Source organism: Oncorhynchus mykiss, chromosome 23, assembly GCF_013265735.2.
Source record: "Oncorhynchus mykiss isolate Arlee chromosome 23, USDA_OmykA_1.1, whole genome shotgun sequence".
NCBI lineage: Eukaryota > Metazoa > Chordata > Actinopteri > Salmoniformes > Salmonidae > Oncorhynchus > Oncorhynchus mykiss.
Window position 1 is genome coordinate 17,343,567 of NC_048587.1, and position 18,668 is coordinate 17,362,234.

Genomic DNA, 18,668 nt, shown 5'->3' on the forward strand with positions numbered 1-18,668 from the left:
TGTTTTGTCCCATATTCCAAGCACACAATGACTATATCAAGTGTGTAACTCTACACACTTGTTGGATGCATTTGCAGTTTGTTTTGGATGTGTTTCAGATTATTTTCTGCCCAATAGAAATGAATGGTAAATCATGTAGTGTCATTTTGGAATCACTTTTATTGTAAATAAGAATAGAATATGTTTCTGAACACCTCTACATTAATCTGGATGCTACCATGATTACAGGTAATCATGGATGAATCGTGAATAACGATGAGTGAGTAAGTTAGAGACACAAAGATCAAACCCCCAAGACATGCTAACCTCTCACCATTACAATAACAGGGGAGGTGAGCATTTTTGGGAGGGGATGATATTTATGCCCCTGTAACTTTCTCATTGAATGTTTTCATAATTTATCTGCAGATAATCGCCAAGAAGCTGCCTTCCGGTATGCAAATGGAGGAGCCAAAAGAACGACTCCGCTCATCGATGCGATTCGGTTTCCGTTCACCTAAAATATCTGTTCAAAAAGAGCCGCTTGCCCATCACTAGGCTACACTGACGAGACACTTTCAAGGGAAAGGGGAATTACAACTGAATGCATTCATGTGAAGATATGTTTTCAGCGTTTAACCCAACCCCTCTGAATCCGAGAGCTGGGGGGGGCTGCCATAATCGACGTCCAGGTCATCGGCGCCCGGGGAGCAGTTCTTGTTGGGGTTAACTTGTCCTGGAGCGCTACCGTGGGCATATAACTACGTTGCATGATTTATGGATCGCAAAGGCATATAGGAGATTGACTTTATTTCGGTCAGTTCGACACCTGTTATACACTAGCCAACGCAAGCTGTCAATCAAAGAACAGCAAATAGCCTATGCGCCCTGAGACTGTGACTGACTATAGGCCTACGAAACAGGCAAAATAAAAGAATAATTCACAATGAAGTGGATTTCATGGGGCGTGTAAATTCACTCACAGGAGACGATGAAGCATCATGCTCTCACTCTGTGGAAGAAATTAGACTGCAGACAGACCCCCCCCCTCTCATCAACCAACCACAGCGCACAACGATAACGCGCGTACCGAGAGGCGGGACAGACAGCATTCTGACAAACCGGCAGTGTTTCCCTGTCCTTGCTCGCTTTGTGATTGACAAGCGCCTGTCCTGCCCAAAGATCACTAGAAGATGCATGTTGTTCATTCTAGCGGGAGAAGGCTATAAGGACTCTTCTGACCCGTGAATTGAAACGTTTAAGTGAAAAGAAGCCTAGTTTAATTCATGAATTGGAGAAAAAAAAGTTGATTACGGAAACCCCTGTTTCATGTTCAAACATGCATAAAAGATATTTGAAAGGTCAATTATGAGAAGGTCAATAATCACACGCACATTCCCACACACGCTCACCTCTTGAAAGAGCTATCTGGCCTTTCTTCCTGCACGCTCGCCCTCTGGTCCTCCGTAATAATGAAAACAAAAGACAATCCTGCAGAAGGGAATTAGAGCAGAGTGCTATTAGAAGTCACGCAGTAATTAATTTGCCTATTAAAGTAGCTCGTTTATCTTCATAAAACAATGAGATCGGTGTGAGTGTGTGCCGATTGGTCCAGCATGCTCTCGGTTTAAAATGGCCTTAATTACTTTAGGTTTTTATTGTAGTTGATGGAAAACATACTTAATCTCCACTGCCCAGATTGGATAAATAGGGCGAGTCCTTTAAAAGCAGATATTAGACATTCCATTAGCTTCGATGGATTTTCTCACTCTCCACTTCCCTCTCTCTCTTAGTTTAGGGGGAGGAGTGGAGGTGGGTTGTGTCATTGCTGGGGCCACTGACTCAATCTGTCTCTGTCCTGTTGGCCTCTCCAGCTGGCTGCTCTGATCGATACTATGGATGGGGGTTTGGATCCACTATTTTACTGCCATGATTTGAACTTACTCCATCCACCCGGTCCAGTGTCCCACCCGTCCACCCTAGAAATGTCGGAAATTGTGCAGTTGGGCCAAGAGACTCACTTGCTTTATAAACACGCGGACAGTGGACATAAATACAGTATGTGTTTGACCCCAGTGCACCTGCTGCGCGGCCCTGTGTTGGTTCTTTAACAGGAAGAGAATGCCCAGTGTGATCCTGAGTGAGCTGCAGCTGCCATGCGGATCACTCGACGTCTGATAGAAAAGGTTAAATACAGGAAGTTAAGGCTGGGATGATACCAGTATCACAAGCATCCCCCCCCCCCCCATGGCATAAATGAGAACACAAAGCAGGCCGTAAAAAAACCCGCTGTGTGTCAAATGCGGTGTCCTGTGACTGTGGGTGACGACATGTCTTCCTAAAGAAGTGAAATTGTGTGTTTTGTTTCCTTGCCACGGTACTAACCAGGATTTGCGAAACTGGTATCGTCCCAGCCCTACTGGAAGAGGGACGTGAGGGGTAGGGTGGCACCCTCCACAAAGACGATTCCTGTCTGAAGCACACTTACCCTACCAATAACCTTCACGCAAATCCCCTCTCACCTTGCCAGTCCCTCACCCAGATTTCACTTGACAAGATGGGAGATGGGATTCTAATTCTGCCCTTTTTTATTCTCCTCGTCTCAAAACACATGCACGCGCAGGGAAAGCACACACACACAGGCACACACAGACACACACACGACTGTCCTCTCAACACACATGCACGCGCAGGGAAAGCACACACACACAGACACACACGACTGTCCTCTCAAAACACATGCACGCGCAGGGAAAGCACACACACACACACAGACACACACACGACTGTCCTCTCAAAACACATGCACGCGCAGGGAAAGCACACACACACCACTGTCCTCTCAAAATACATGCACGCGCAGGGAAAGCACACACACACAGACACACACACCACTGTCCTCTCAAAACACATGCACGCGCAGGGAAAGCACACACACACAGACACACACACCACTGTCCTCTCAAAACACACACAGCCTCACGATCCCCAATTCCCCACCTCAAAACTACTCGGAGGCATTCATCACTGCCAAATGCATCAAGGTACTCTACTTGGCATGATGGGTTAGGAGACTTGGAACACAAAATCTGGGCAGAGGAGGAGAGGAGAGAGGGATGCTCCTAAAGGAAGGATATCAACATGCAGGTGACAGAGGCAGACCGGAGGGAGACCAGAGGGGGTTGAGAAGTGTTGCTTCGAGTCCCCCTTTCACCTTCATGCTGTCACTTGCACTTTTTGTTGCGCCCGGGGTGTGTCACTATGAATAAGTCAGATGCTCTTTCATGACCTGTTTTTTTTAGTTTTTTTTAACGGAGGAGGGGATGTTTGACTATGCTAATGCGTTTGGCTTTTCATGCTTTGGAACACCAGAAGGGTTCCGACGGCTCAGATATTTTGTTGAAACGTCGTAGGTAGGGAAAATACAGGGGGGGGGGGGGGGGGGGGGGGGTCCAGTAGATGGTCATCGTGATGTTGAGGTTGATGGTGATCTTCATCATCATCATGACAGTCAAGGTGTAAGAGAGAGAGAGAGAGAGAGAGCCTCGATGCGGAATCTCCTGGCAGCTGCGCCAAAGGTTTTCTTCTGAATTGTAGACTGAAAGGGATGGTTGTTCCGTGACTGGTGTCTCTGTATTGCACCGAACACGACGGCATCATGGTACAGGGAGACCTGCGTCAAGAGAGTGGAGATAACTCCTGTAGCCTGGCTTTTTGATTTACCTTCCCGGTGAATTTGAGCTGAGCTGTACTTGTGAAGATGAGGAAGTCCCGTGGTTTCTATGATTGTTCAGGCTCAAAAGGAACACATTTTTTTTTATCCGGGAGACAAGAAAGCGTGATTGACTAGAAGGACACCGCTGACTGAGCTCTCGAGCACCGTCATGCAAAAACCTGTATAGCTCTGGGATGCCCAATCAAAGTGAGATTGTCTTAAATTGCAGGCATGGAGGATTATGCAGAAAGCTGTCTCTATGGAGTGACCTGTGTCTCTATGGAGTGACCTGTGTCTCTATGGAGTGACCTGTGTCTCTATGGAGTGACCTGTGTCTCTATGGAGTGACCTGTGTCTCTATGGAGTGACCTGTGTTTCTATGGAGGGACCTGTGTCTCTATGGAGTGACCTGTGTCTCTATGCAGAGATATTGTCTTTGTTATTTATTCTCGTTGGAGAGTGGTGTGTGTGTGTATTGTGTATAGGGACATAGTGCATGGCAGAGCAGCAGAATGTGCCCTTTTCAACCATGCCAGGTGCAAACTCCTTACTTTGGCAGCTGACAAACGGCTAAAACAACTGGGCTTTCAGCGAGGTGCTGAAACACACAGAAAGGACAGCATGGGGTCTGTTTATTCTGTACACCTCAGTCCTTTAGAGGTTTGGTGGGTGAAACTGGAGATTCCACAATGTTTGTAGGCATTTCTTGTATATTCTGTACTTTCTTTCGGGTTGGTAGTCAAAGGTAAGCAAATAGATCGTCATGTTGCCGATGGACAGAATTTCCATAGCGAGGGAGAGACGAGAGGAAAAGGGGGGAGGCAGAGAGCAAAATTAAAAGAAGGGCATTGCTCTTGCTCATCGCACAGTACACAACTTTGGGCACGAGAGACGCAGAGCCAGCAGAAAGACAATATACACTGAACAAAAATATGAACGCAACATGTAAAGTGTTGGTCCCATGTTTCATGAGCTGAAATGACAGATCCCAGAAATTGTCCATACGCACAAGAAGTGTATTTCTCTCAAATTTTGCGCTCAAATTTGTTTATATCCCTGTTAATGAGCATTTCTCCCTTGCCAAGATAATCCATCCACCTGACAGGTGTGGCATATCAAGAAGCTGATTAAACAGCATAAAAGTTATAGAGGTTCACCTTGTGCAGTTTTGTCTCACAACACAATGCCACAAATGTCTCAAACTTTGAGGGAGCGTGCAATTGGCATGCTGACTGCAGGAATGTCAACCAGAGCTGTTGCCAGATAATTGAATGTTTATTTCTCTACCATAAGCCGCCTCCAACGTAGTTTTAGAGAATTTTCCAGTACGTTCAACCGGCCTCAATCCACAGACCAGGTGTATGGCGTTGTGACCAACATATTCAAATCTGTGTTCCCAGTCATGTGAAATCCATAGATTAGGGCCTAATGGTTAGGGCCGAATGAATTTATTTAAATGGACTGATTTCCTTATATGAACTGTAACTCAGTAAAATCTTCCGGACCTCATTTGAATGGATTGTCAATACTTCAAGCACAGCACTTTGATAGCCACAGAGGAGGGAGTAACCATAGTAGTCCATATGTTTCCCACAGCTCTTCGTCACTCACATCCTGTAGTGTCAAGTCGACTCTGATTCAAAACACTGTCAAAGTGAATGTACAGATGTAGGATCTTAATTTGATCACCCTGTTGCTGGAAATGTAAAACTTGTGGTGCATATCAGGTTTAAAAAAAGACTTCTCAACTTCTCAGCGTTTTCCACTTTTTACAATTCTGACTTGATTTTCCCCACACGAAAAATGTATCAACCCATTCAAAAATGTCCATTCATTATAATTATTTAAAAACAAATACAATTTTATTTGTCACATGTGCCGAATACAACAGGTGTAGACTTAAACTGTTTTCTTTACCGTTAATTGCTTACTTATGAGCCCTTTCCCAACCATTCAGAGTTAAAAAGTATCAAATGTGCTAATAAAAATAGAAAAGAGTAACACTATAAATAACAATAACGAGGCTATATACAAGGAGTACCGCTACCGAGTCCACATAATAATTCACATTTCCTGTTGCTGCAGGATTATTTTCCTGCTGTAGCAAAACAGCTCAAATTAAGATCTCACATCTGTATTGACATGAAGTGATCAGCGGAGATAATTGTGAATGCCAATCTTTAAAAACGTTAATTGTTCTTGCTCTGTTTCGTTTGAATCCAGTAGGTCTTGTTGCTATAAACTTGGCCAGTCAGTCAGTCCGTCTCTCTTGTCCTTTAAGGCCCAGGACCTGTCTGTGTGTCAGTCTCAGTCCCAGCTCATCGATATGCAGCAGCCCTCATGAGTCTTGACTGACAGGCAGTGTAAAGTCCAGTGAGGAGAAGAGCAGGGAGGAGCTGCTGATCGATGGGCGAAACGATTGCTGAGCCTTATCTTGTCAGCGGCGTCTGGTCGCAAGACACTCCCGATATCGGCTGCTTTTCAGCCGCCGTCGAGCGTCATTGTGTAAGAGCGCCAGGCGGGTGATGAGGGCGTGAGATTACAGCGAGGTGGGAGGGTCAAGCGAGGGGCTACCTCGTCTGCATCATCGCCTTGTTCTCTCGTTCTTTCTCTGTGTTTCCATATCTTTGAATCTGATCCCGCTCTCTTCTCAACATGTCAGGGTTGAGATAATCAGTTAATGTTTCCATTACAGATATGTTTCAACTGTCTACTATGTCCTCATACTTATCAATGATAAAGTGCCCTGTTGACTATGTTGAAGAACTGCTCTGGTTCTAAGCCCAGGTTCTAATTTGTGTGTGTGTGTGTGTGTGTGTGTGTGTGTGTGTGTGTGTGTGTGTGTGTGTGTGTGTGTGTGTGTGTGTGTGTGTGTGTGTGTGTGTGTGTGTGTGTGTGTGTGTGTGTGTGTGTGTGTGTGTGTTTGTTTCTCTCTGGCAGTTTAACTTTGTGGGCCGTATCCTGGGACCACGGGGGCTGACAGCCAAGCAGCTGGAGGCAGAGACAGGATGTAAAATCATGGTGCGCGGAAAAGGCTCCATGAGGGACAAGAAGAAGGTAAGGCGAGCACACACACACACACAACCACACACACTCAAACACAACCACACACTTGTTTGGTCTTGGGGACCTAAAATGTATATCCATTTAAAATCCTATTTCCCCTAACCCCTAACCTTAAACCTAAGCCTAACTTTAACCTATAATTTGAACCCTAAACCTAACCCCTAACCCTAATTCTAACCCTTAACCTTAAAATGTCCCCACAAGGGAGACTTTTCTGGTTTTACTATCCTTGTGTGGACTTTTGGGGATTTCAGGCCACCACGAGGATGGAAGAACAAGACCACACACACACACACACACACACACACTCTGGCACTATAAACTCACCCTCACACACAGATTGCTATTTACAAAGTAAAACCTTACTTCATTTTCTCTCGTTATTTGTCTTTTCTCAGATGCCTTCCATTGATACAGGCTCCAGTCATTGTGTAAAACTGTGTGTTTCCCTACTGTGTCCATGAGCAGTACTACTACCCTCCAAGGGTGTGTCCACTAGTCTGCAGGGCCGTCTGAAGATCTCAGATATTTCCTCCTATTGGGAAACAACAATCATTCCCCCAAGCTGCACTGTCGCTCTGGGAGGGGCAGGTGTTCAAACATTGTCCTTGGCCTCAGATCTGTGGGGCTAGATGGGCCCCCAGTCCAGCCTGGCCCTGTCCCTGAAACGTGACCATGTTGGGGCGGTGTGATCCTCTAACCCTGGCCCCTGTAGGATGGGAGAGGAGCACTGGGAGGTGGTCTGGGACCAGGGGCTCCTCTTAGACATACATACGCACGGACACATAGACAAATACACACACACGGACACACACACACACACACACACACACAGACATTTATTTATTTCCCATCTTTCTCTTTTCGGAGAAAGGTCCGTTTTTTTGTTTCCACTGTATAAGCAGGGCCTTCTATTTGGACAAGTGGTGTTAGTGGAGATGGTTATCTGAGCTCTTCCACAGAGTCCCAGTGGGGGCGCTGGCAGAAAAAATAAAACAAGTGTCTCTGATATCCATGTTGTGGTCTCCTGCCCCCCCCTCCACATCTGCTTCAGCTCGCCATCCTGCAGAAACCCAGCTGCTCTATCTGTATCATATCTCCCACCACAGAGCGGGGCGAGGCTCTCTTTTTAGCCTAACCACTATGGTGTTAGTGATGAACTGTACGACAGGGTAAATCAAAACTACTGGTCTTTCTCGCATCATAAAGCACCGTCAATGACCCCCTCTTGCCCTTCCTCTGTTCGTCCATCTCTCCTGTTCCCAGTCTCTTTCTCTGTCTTCCCCTCCTTCCCTCTCACTTGTTTAGTCTTCTGTCTTTTCTCTCTCTCTCTCTCTCTCTCTCTCTCTCTCTCTCTCTCTCTCTCTCTCTCTCTCTCTCTCTCTCTCTCTCTCTCTCTCTCTCTCCGCCTCTCTGTGACTGAAGGGCGTTGTTGTTGCAGTGGTTATCGGGTTCCTCACTACCCGCGCGTATTTTATTAGATGACCGAGCAGCGCAGAGGCCGGTGTCCTTGTCCTCTGCGTACTGTCTCGTGCCGCGTACACACTCCTTAAGTGAAACAAATGCCTGCCGACACAGATTGGGTCTTGTGGAATGCAGAAGGCGGTGTGGAAACACAGCACCACCACAGCAGCCAGCCAATAGATAACCATTAGGCAGGAGCGCTCCCACACTAACTCACGTAGCCATAGGATGAGTGTTAGGAGCTCCAGTTCTAGCAGGGCTACGCGAAACCACACAAAACATTCATACGCCGGGTGGGGCTTTCTCAGTTACGACAGACAATCCTGCTATGTTCAAATTGAAAGTACCAAAGTTGAATTCTGAGAATAGGAATATAGCGATCGTTGGAGAGCTTGGTGTAAGGTCAGCCCTGGAAGTGGAAAGCTTGGTGTAAGGTCAGCCCTGGCACAGCAGGTGGTGTCTACAGCCTTAGAGTGGGCGGGGTCTCAGCAGCGCTGGGCAGTGATTGCCTCAGTGTCTCTCAGTGTGACAGACATTAGTGTTCTGTTGTGTGCTCTGATGCTGTGGGAAGGAGGCTCGCCAGGTTAGCTTAATGAATTGTGCGTCCATGACCAGTGGTAATAAAGGCAGCAGACTAGGACGGGGGCCAGATGAGGGCTGCACTGTCTGTCCCTGGCAGCAGTAGTGGCACTGCCGCCTCCTCGTCCTTCTGCTGCTGCTGGCACCATAAGCTGGTGAAAAATATCACAGATACATACACCTACTCTCAACGTTCTGTTTACGTCTCTCTTTCTCTCTCTCTCTCTCTCTCTCTCTCTGCCTCTCTGCCTCTCTGCTTTACACACGTACATGAGCACACAAACATAACCAACCACACAAGCCATTGTCCTTACAATAGCGTTCAGACAGACTCTGTCTTCAACTGCCCGAGGCCCTCTGGCTATTACAGTTATTATGACTATCAGAGTGGCTTCACACAGATCTACTCTACTCTAGTCCCATATCCACACTGCCTACTCAACTCGCACATCGCTTCCACAGTTGCTCCCCTTCTCTGAGACACTGTGTGTGGCTGTGTGTGCGTATCTCTCACTCACTCACTCTATCTCTCTCTCTCTCTCTCTCTCTCTCTCTCTCTCTCACTCTACGTCTCTCTACGTCTCTCTCTCTATGTCTCTCTCACTCTACGTCTCTCTACGTCTCTCTCTCTATGTCTCTCTCTCTCTCTACGTCTCTCTCTCTCTACTTCTCTCTCTCTCCGTCTCTCTCTACGTCTCTCTCTCTACGTCTCTCTCTCTCTATGTCTCTCTCTCTCTCTCTACGTATCTCTCTCTACGTCTCTCTCTCACTCTACGTCTCTCTACGTCTCTCTCTATGTCTCTCTCTCTCTCTCTACGTCTCTCTCTCTCTCTACGTCTCTCTCTCTCTCTCTACGTCTCTCTCTCTCTCTACGTCTCTCTCTCTCTCTCTCTACGTCTCTCTCTCTCTCTACGTCTCTCTCTCTCTCTCTACGTCTCTCTCTCTCTACGTCTCTCTCTCTCTTTCTCTCTCTCTCTATGTCTCTATGTCTCTCTCTCTCTCTCTACGTATCTCTCTCTCTACGTATCTCTCTCTCTACGTATCTCTCTCTCTCTACGTCTCTCTATGTCTCTCTCTCTATGTCTCTCTCTCTCTACGTCTCTCTCTCTCTCTACGTCTCTCTATGTCTCTCTCTCTCTATGTCTCTCTCTCTCTCTCTACGTCTCTCTCTCTCTCTCTACGTCTCTCTCTCTCTCTCTCTACGTCTCTCTCTCTCTCTCTACGTCTCTCTCTCTCTCTCTACGTCTCTCTCTCTCTCTATGTCTCTCTCTCTCTCTACGTATCTCTCTCTCTACGTATCTCTCTCTCTACGTCTCTCTCTCTGTCTCTCTCTCTACGTCTCTCTCTCTCTCTCTCTCTACGTCTCTCTCTCTCTCTCTACACATCGCTCTCTGTCTCTCTCTCTCTCTCTCTCTCTCTCTCTCTCTCTCTCTCTCTCTCTACGTCTCTCTGAGAGTCTGGGAATGACTTTCCAAGTTGCTCTGTTAAAGCAACACTGTGCATAGTTTACATACATATCAGTCTTGTTGTTTGTTGCATCAGTATTGCCGCAGGTCTCCAAGCGACACTACAGTAGTTAACCGTGCAGCTAACCTTGAGCTCATTGCTTAGTGGTTTGAATTAGTGTGCTGAATCTTAAGGTTCCCCTTAATTACTGCCTCCTCGTGGCATATATTCTGCCAGACAGCATGTCTGGCTCAGCAGGGACAATACACTGAGCAAACCAAAATTGGTTCTGTGAAAGTTCCTAGAACATTTGTTAGGTTGACACAAATGTTCTCATAAAACAGAAACTATCCAGTTGTGCTGATTATGCACGATTGTTCCTAAAACATTTCTTTAGGTTGTAGGAAAATAGTGGGGATATACAGTATACACTCAGTTGCCAGTCTATTAGGTACACCCATCTAGTACCGGGTCGGGCCCCCTTTGCCTCCAGAACAGCCTAAATTCTTCGGGCATGGGTGTACAAGGTGTTGGAAACATTCCACAGTAATGTTGGTCCATGACATCAAGTAGTTGTTGCAGTTTGGACGGTGTTATATTCACGCTGCGAACAGCCCATTGCATCTCATCCCAAAGATGCTCCATTGGATTTGGTCAGCAACAATGTTCAGCTGCAATAGCCAATCCATGACTAGGTTTGATGAGTTGTGCGTTCCGAGATGCCGGTCTGCACACCACTGTTGTACTGAGCCATTATTTGTCTGTCTGTGACCCGCCTGTTAGCTTGCATGATTTTAGCTATTGTCCTTCGACCTCTCTCTTCCGACTGAATGTCCGACTGAATGTCTCTCTTCCGACTGAATGTTTTTTATTTGTCGCATCATTCTCGATACACCCGAGACACTGTCGTGCGTGAAAAGCCCAAGACTGCAGTCGTTTCTGAAATGCTGGATCCAACATGCCTGGTACCAACGGTCGTGCCACGCTCAAAATCGCTTAGCTCACTCGTTTTGCCCATTTTAACATTCAATTGAACAGTAATTGAATGCCTTGATGTCTGTCTGCTTGCTTTATATAACACGCCAAGGCCATGTGGGGTGGTGTACCTAATAAACTGGCCACGGAGTGTACACAACAGGACAGATTTTGATGACATACTTCCCATAACGATAATGTGTTATCTTACTGTTAAGGAAGTTAATTGCGCAACAGTCCATGTAGAAACAGATATGGCAATTATCTGGAATCACATAAACATTTACTGTACAAACATATTTTTTGCATATTTTGTTGATAGTCACAAACAGGGATTGAATCTGGGAGTTTATAAGCATTATCCCTGGAATGAATCCATTGCATCACTGGGATGGGACTAACAAAAAGATAAAGTTGTTGACAGCTTTACTCTGCCTTCCAGGTCGTGGTCTTTGTCTTTGCAATGGAGAGGGTAAGTGAATCTAGAAAAATAGGTATGCTTCATTATTTCTTACTCTATTAGTCCTCTTTATATACTGTAATGTTGGGATGTTTTCAAAAATCATGTTAAGTCATTGCCTTGTCGATTGCGGTTAGGTCCACATGCAGTGCCTTTAGAAAGTATTCACACCCCTTGACTTTTTCCACATTTTGTTGTGTTACAAAGTGGGATTAAAATGGATTTGTCATTTTATGTCAACGATCTACACACAATGGTGTGTAACGTCAAAGAAAAATTCTAGTATACATTATTTTTTTTACATGAATATATCTTGATTACATGTTAGAATCACCTTTGTCAGCAATTACAGCTGTGAGCCTTTCTGGGCAAGTCTCTAATAACTTTCTATAACTGGATTGTGCAACATTTGCGCATTTTTCTTTTCTGAATTATTCAAGCTCTGTCAAATTGGTTGTTGATCGTTGCTCGACAACCATTTTCAGGTCTTGCCATAGATCTTCAAGTAGATTTAAGTCAAAACTGTAACCCGTCCACTCAGGAATATTCACTGTCTTCTTAATAAGCAACTCCAGTGTAGATTTGACCTTGTGTTTTAGGTTATTGTCCTGCTGAAAGGTGAATTCATCTCCCAGTGTCTGGTTGAAAGCAGGCTGACCCAGGCTTTCCTGTAGGATTTTGCCTGTGCTTAGCTCCATCCCGTTTCTTTTTTATCCTGAAAAATTTCCCAGCCCTTAACGATTACAAGCCCACCCATAAAATGATGCAGCCACCACTACTGGTACTCAGTAATGTGTTGTATTGGATTTGCCCCAAAATAACACTTTGTATTCAGGACAGAAAGTGAATTGCTTTGCCACGTTTTTCTTTGCAATATTACTTTAGTGCCTTGTTGCAAACAGGATGCATGTTTTGGTAATATTATTATTCTGTACAGGCTTCCTTCTTTTCACTCTGTAAATTCAACAATGTTGTTGATCCATTCTCAGTTTTCTCCTATCAGAGCCTTTAAACTCTGTAACTGTTTTAAAGTCACCATTGGCCTCATTGTGAAATCCCTGCGTGGTTTCTTTCCTCTCCGGCAACTGAGTTAGGAAGGACGCCTGTATCCTTGTAGTGACTAGGTGTATTGATACACCTTCCAAAGTATAATAATAGATTCACCATGCTCAAAGGGATATTCAATGTCTGCTCTTTTTATTTTTTTTACCAATTTACCAATTATTGGTGCCGTTCTTTGCAAGGCATTGAAAACCTCCCTGGTCTTTGTGGTTGAATCTGTGCTTGAAATTCACTGCTCGACTGAGGGACCTTACAGATCATTTTATGTGTGGGGTACAAAGATGAGGTAGTCATTCAAAAATCATGTTAAACACTATTATTACACACAGAGGGAGTCCATGCAACTTATTATGTTACTTGTTAAGCAAATTATTACTCCTGAATTTATTTAGGCTTGCCATAACAAAGCGGTCAAATACTTATTTACTCAATTAATTTGTGAAAATGTCTAAAAACACTAATCCACTTGGACGTCATGGGGTATTGAGTGTAGGCCAGTGACAAAACAAATATAAATGTCATCCATTTTAAATTCAGGTTGTAACAAGGAGTGTGAATACATTCTGAAAGGCACTGTAGATGTGCATATATATATACTAAGACATACACTGAGCGTACAAATCATTAGGAACACCTGCCCTTTCCAAGACATAGACTGACCAGGTGAATCCAGGTGCAAGCTATGATCCCATCCATTAGTGTAGATTGTGGGGAGGAGACAGGTGAAAGAAGGATTTTTAAGCCTTGAGGCATTTGCGACGTGGATTGTGTATGTGTGCCATTTAGTGGGTGAGTGAGAAAGACAACGGATTTCAGTGCCTTTGAACGGGGTATGGTAGTAGGTGCCAGGCGCACCGGTTGAATGTGTCAAGAACTGCAATGCTGCTGGGGTTTTACGCACAGCAGTTTCCCGTGTGTATCAAGAATGGTCCACCACCCGAAGGACATCCAGCCAATGTGGCACAACTGTGGGAATCATTTGAGTCAACAGGGGCCAGCATCCCTGTGGAACGCTTTCGAGACCTTGTAGTCCGACGAATTGAGGCTGTTCTGAGGGCATAAGGGGATACAACTCAATATTAGGAATGTGTTCCTAATGCTTTGTACACTCAGTGTATAGCCATAGTTTGGATCATAATTGGAGAATTTCAGTACGAAGGGAAATCCACTAGAAACATTAGGATCCTGTTAAGACTAAGTAGCCTACAAGGCTTGCAGATCACAGGTTCAAACCTGCTTGACTACCATTCTTTAAAAAAGCTGTAGCAATGTTTGGACAATACCCTCATAAAATATAATGATGTAAGAACATGGAGATGCCATTTCTTTAGAAGTTTGGCAACTTCATATAATAATGTCACATTACACGTCAACATTGGCAGAACATTGCAGCAATGCTTTCAGAACTACTTCCGTTTGTCGTTGGAAGTGTGTTTTTAGAGCAATTCTGTATCTTCATGTCATAACCTTACAAAACTTGACAATCGTCTCGCAGGGTATATTTGTTTTAACCTTTATTTAACTAGGCAAGTCAGTTAAGAACAAATTCTTATTTTCAATGACGGCCTAGGAACAGTGGGTTAACTGCCTGTTCAGGGGCAGAACGACAGATTTGTACCTTGTCAGCTCAGGGATTTGAACTTGCAACCTTCCGGTTACTAGTCCAATGCTCTAACCACTGCCCCGGCATTCTTGCAGGAATGTTTGTGGTCATACAATAGGTGTTAGTAGTAATATCTCCAACATTAACGGAATATTCCAGAGAGTTTTTTTATTTTTATTAATAACTCCAGGTAATGTAATCAGAACCGCCATGTCATAATGTCACAACTATAAAAAGCTAAGAAGAGCTGCTGTAATCTAGGAGCTCATATGCAATACATTTAATAGCCAACGTTTCGACAGCCAAGCTGTCTTCACACTGTAACTTTATGAGACCATTGGAGGAATGTTCCCTGCTTGTTGTTATGGGTGTTTTTGAGTAACATATCCATCAGCGTTAGCAGAACGTTCCTGCAATGTTTCGTCGTAACCACTTCTCTTGCTCCAACATCTTGTCTAAGAACATCACCGGAGCGTGTTATTACATGCCCAGGCAACCTCGTAAAAACGCGATTGAAATGTTTGTGGGGGCGTTATCGTCCTAATGTTAGCTTCAAACCTAACTAGAACATCGTGGGAATGTTGGCTAATGTTCTGGGAATGTTCCCAGGTTTGCTGGGCTGTTTGTTGTTATCAATATACACCCTTGGAATGTTCTCTATGCATTCTCTTGGGTATTATTCCTACGCTGTGGAAGGCGGCCCTTGTGTTCTCCCGCTCCACAAAGGTGGCGATCCCTGCGATCTTAATGATTATCATCTCAAAACGTTCACGTTTAGCGAAAACATTAGAATTCTCAGCTGCAGCCTTTTTTTTTTAGAGGGATAATGCATTCTGAATGCTCACCAGTCAGGCTTTAGACCAGGCCACAGCACCATCTCGGCTGCCTCTCTAGTCATAAATTACACAGTTAATGCGCTAGACAGAAAACGGCACTGCGCTGCCCTTCGTATTGATCTGTCGAAAGCATTCGATACGGTTAATCACGCACTCCTGCTGCGGAGGCTATCCAAAATTGGTGACCTTAATTCATCAATCTAGTACAACGGAGGAGCGAAAGCCCACAGACACTCGGCCCTCCGTGGAATGAGGTTTGACCCGTGGTCTAGACCAAGCGGCCTGCGGCTGGTTAAAAATGACCTGCACAACAAAAGTCAATGTACATCTGCTGATGGAGTTCAGTCTAAAGGAGTGCCACAAGGCTCAATACTAGTCCCTTTACTGTTCACTATTTACATAAATGATTTGTCCCTGAATAATAATAATAACTGGTACCTACATCTCTATGTGGATGAAACAGTTATTTATTCCCGTGCGCCCTCAGTGCAGCAGGAATCGCCCACTGATCTTAATTGAGTGCCAAATGTTGTTTAAACCAAGTTTATGTTGTTCTCCAGGTCTTGTGAAATTGACCCTAAAGATCTGTGTCGCTGCACCTTGAAGGGGGCCCAAATTGAGCAAGTCCCTCTTAATTATTTAGGTATTTGGACTGATGATGAGCTGTCTTTTAAAACACACATTGAAAAACGAACAAAGCAGCTGAGAATTTAGATCGGTTTCCTCTATAGATATAAATCTTGCCTTACTTTTGAAACAGGAGGAAGATTGTTCAAGCTTTGCTCATCCCAGTACTTGACTATGGTGATATCATCTACATGCACGCAGCAGCCTCTGTTTTGAAACCTTTAGATTCAATCTATCACACAGCCCTGCGTTTTATCATTGGAGAACATGTTTGTACACATCATTGTCTTTTGTATACTTCAGTTGTCTGGGAGTCTGACTACCAGAAGGGCCCAACATGGGCTGCTATTTGTTTATAAAGCAGTTGTCCAGAAACTCCCTAACTACCTCAACTCACTTCTTAATTGGAAATCCAGCCACCACCCGACTCGCTCTCTAGAAGTCTCCACGGAGTCCGGGAAAATTGGCTTTAGTTATTGTGTCCCTAGTGCATGGTATAACCTGCAGGCCACTTTGAGGCTTGACTCTCTGGTCTCGAAGGAATGTGGTGAAGGAGAACTGCATTTGTTTTGATTGATGTTTTTGATGTGATATTAGGTGTGTTGAAATTGTGAATTGATAGTGTTGTTTTGATACTGATTATGTTGGTTTGTTGTTCCCAGGGCACCCTTGAAAATTAGTTTCCCCCGGTTAAGTAAAGGCAACAAAAAAAATACATATTAAAAAAAAATGTATTGGTTGTTAGGCCTGTACAGGATCTTAATTTGACCACTCAGTTGCAGGATACATTGTCCTGCCTGGTGTATTCAAGGTTTTAAAATGCTTCTGAAGTTGTCATTTCCACTTTAAAATGTCAGACTTGATTTGCTTTAATGGAAAATGGGTCAAAAATGTCCATTAATTAATAATCCACATAGTAATTCACACTTATGATTATTTATAAAATGGAGAGCCTATACCTGGGTAGGGTGTCTCGGATGAAATGTCCACTAATGTTAGCAGCAATGTTTTCTCAGAGCCAATTTGGATTCAACCCGGACATGATTTGCTGAAGAATGTTTAAGGAATGTTATTGGAGCAATCATGTCATAACGTCACACTATAACTTTGCGAGAGCGTTGTGGGAGTTTTCCCTGCTTGTTGTCATGGGTCGTTTTGAATAACATTTCCATCAACATTAGCAGAACGTTCCGATAATGTTTTTCTCAGAACCATTTCTATTTGCTCTCACATTTTGTTGCGGCAGAGTGTTCTACAAACATTACTGGTCCGTTGCGTTATTACGATACCTGGAAACCGAATGAGAACATTTGGAGAATGTTTTGCGGTTGGCTGTTGAAGATGTTGCGCTCAACATTTTTAGTGAACGTTAGGAGGACATTCCAAGGATATTTCATTTAAAACATTTTCTGGGAAAAAAACAAATGTTGTTATTATTATTATTGATATTGTTATTATTGATATTAGCATTTCTGATGTTAGATCAAACCCTAACTATAACTTCATGGGAATCTAATGTTCTTGGGATGTTTCCAGTTTGCTGGGTAGGGACAAAAGTCGAGTTTGTTTAAGCTTCGAGAGTATGAAAATACATGCGTTGTTTTGTTTGCCTTTCCATAGAGAAGTAAACTGCTATGCACACATCCTATGCGCACGGACTTTCATCTGTCAACACACTTTTATGAGCCAACTGGTAATGTGTGTTTGCATCTGTGTGTTTGTGTACATTCTGTGTGCGTGCGTGTGTGTACATTCTGCATGTGGACGGTTGGTGTGTGTGTGTGTACATTCTGCATGTGGACGGTTGGTGTGTGTGTGTGTGTGTGTGTGTGTGTGTGTGTACATTCTGCATGTGGACGGTTGGTGTGTGTGTGTGTGTGTGTACATTCTGCATGTGGACGGTGTGTGTGTGTGTATCGTATGGGAGTGTGTGTGTGGGTATCGTATGGGAGTGTGTGTGTGGGTATCGTATGGGAGTGTGTGTGTGTGGGTATCGTATGGGAGTGTGTGTGTGTGGGTATCGTATGGGAGCGTGTGTGTGTGTGGGGGTATCGTATGGGAGTGTGTGTGTGTGGGTATCGTATGGGAGTGTGTGTGTGGGTATCGTATGGGGAGGGGTAGGGGGGTATAATCCTTATTGCCGACAGAGTTCCAGTTCTGTGCTGGAATGTTGCAAACGAGAGTGCTGGAACAATAGCCACACAGCCTGACCCTGGATGTGTCGTTCCTCATAAATCCTTTGACAAGGAGCCCTTTTACACAATCAAGAAGTCGTCTGGATTTCAGGAAACATCACATTCTTATGCTCCTAACTTTATACCCTCAACCTCATATCCCTGCCCAGTGTGTGCACGCGTTTCTCTGATTGGACTCTACATTGACATTGTAGTTGGGCTCCCCGAGTGGCGCGGTGGTCAAAGGCACGGCGTCTCAATGCTAAAAGCGTCACTACAGACCTGGTTCGATTCCAGGTGTTGTGTTACAACCAGCCGTGATTGGGAGTCCCATAGGGCGGTGTACAATTGGCCCAGTGTCATCCGGGTTAGGGTTGGCCGGGGTAGGTTGTCATTGTAAATAAGAATTTGTTCCTAACTGACTTGCCTAGTTAAATGAAAAAAGAAAATGGTCATTTAGCAGACCCTCATATCGAGAGAGAGAGAGATGGTGTAGAAGAATGTTCAGTCTTAAAAGCTTTCAGCAGTAGCAGGTTGAACCAGCCTGACTGAGCCATGTATCCGGAGTTGTACATTCCTTTTCCTTTTGAAGAAAACCCACTGCCTTTAAACCGTTGACACTGTTACACTGACATGAGGAGCCCAGTCACTGTTAATCTCTCTTCTCGTTTCTCCGCCCTCA

General features: G+C 44.5%; 1 protein-coding gene across 5 annotated transcripts in view; it reads left to right on the plus strand.

Annotated features, from left to right (window-relative positions):
- Positions 1-18,668, plus strand: part of LOC110502352 (protein quaking) — a 103,600-nt gene that overhangs the window by 43,370 nt on the left and 41,562 nt on the right. For 3 of the 5 annotated variants that reach the window (XR_005039092.1, XM_036959644.1, XM_036959643.1), the window contains exons 3-4: positions 6,635-6,751; positions 11,667-11,696. Coding sequence is in view for 4 of the 5 variants with exons in the window: in XM_036959644.1 (XP_036815539.1) it covers positions 6,635-6,751; positions 11,667-11,696 (147 nt within the window). In the remaining variant the exon portion in view is untranslated. The remainder of the gene's footprint in view (positions 1-6,634; positions 6,752-11,666; positions 11,697-18,668) is intronic. The other 2 variants (XM_036959646.1, XM_036959645.1) reach the window with 1 other exon arrangement.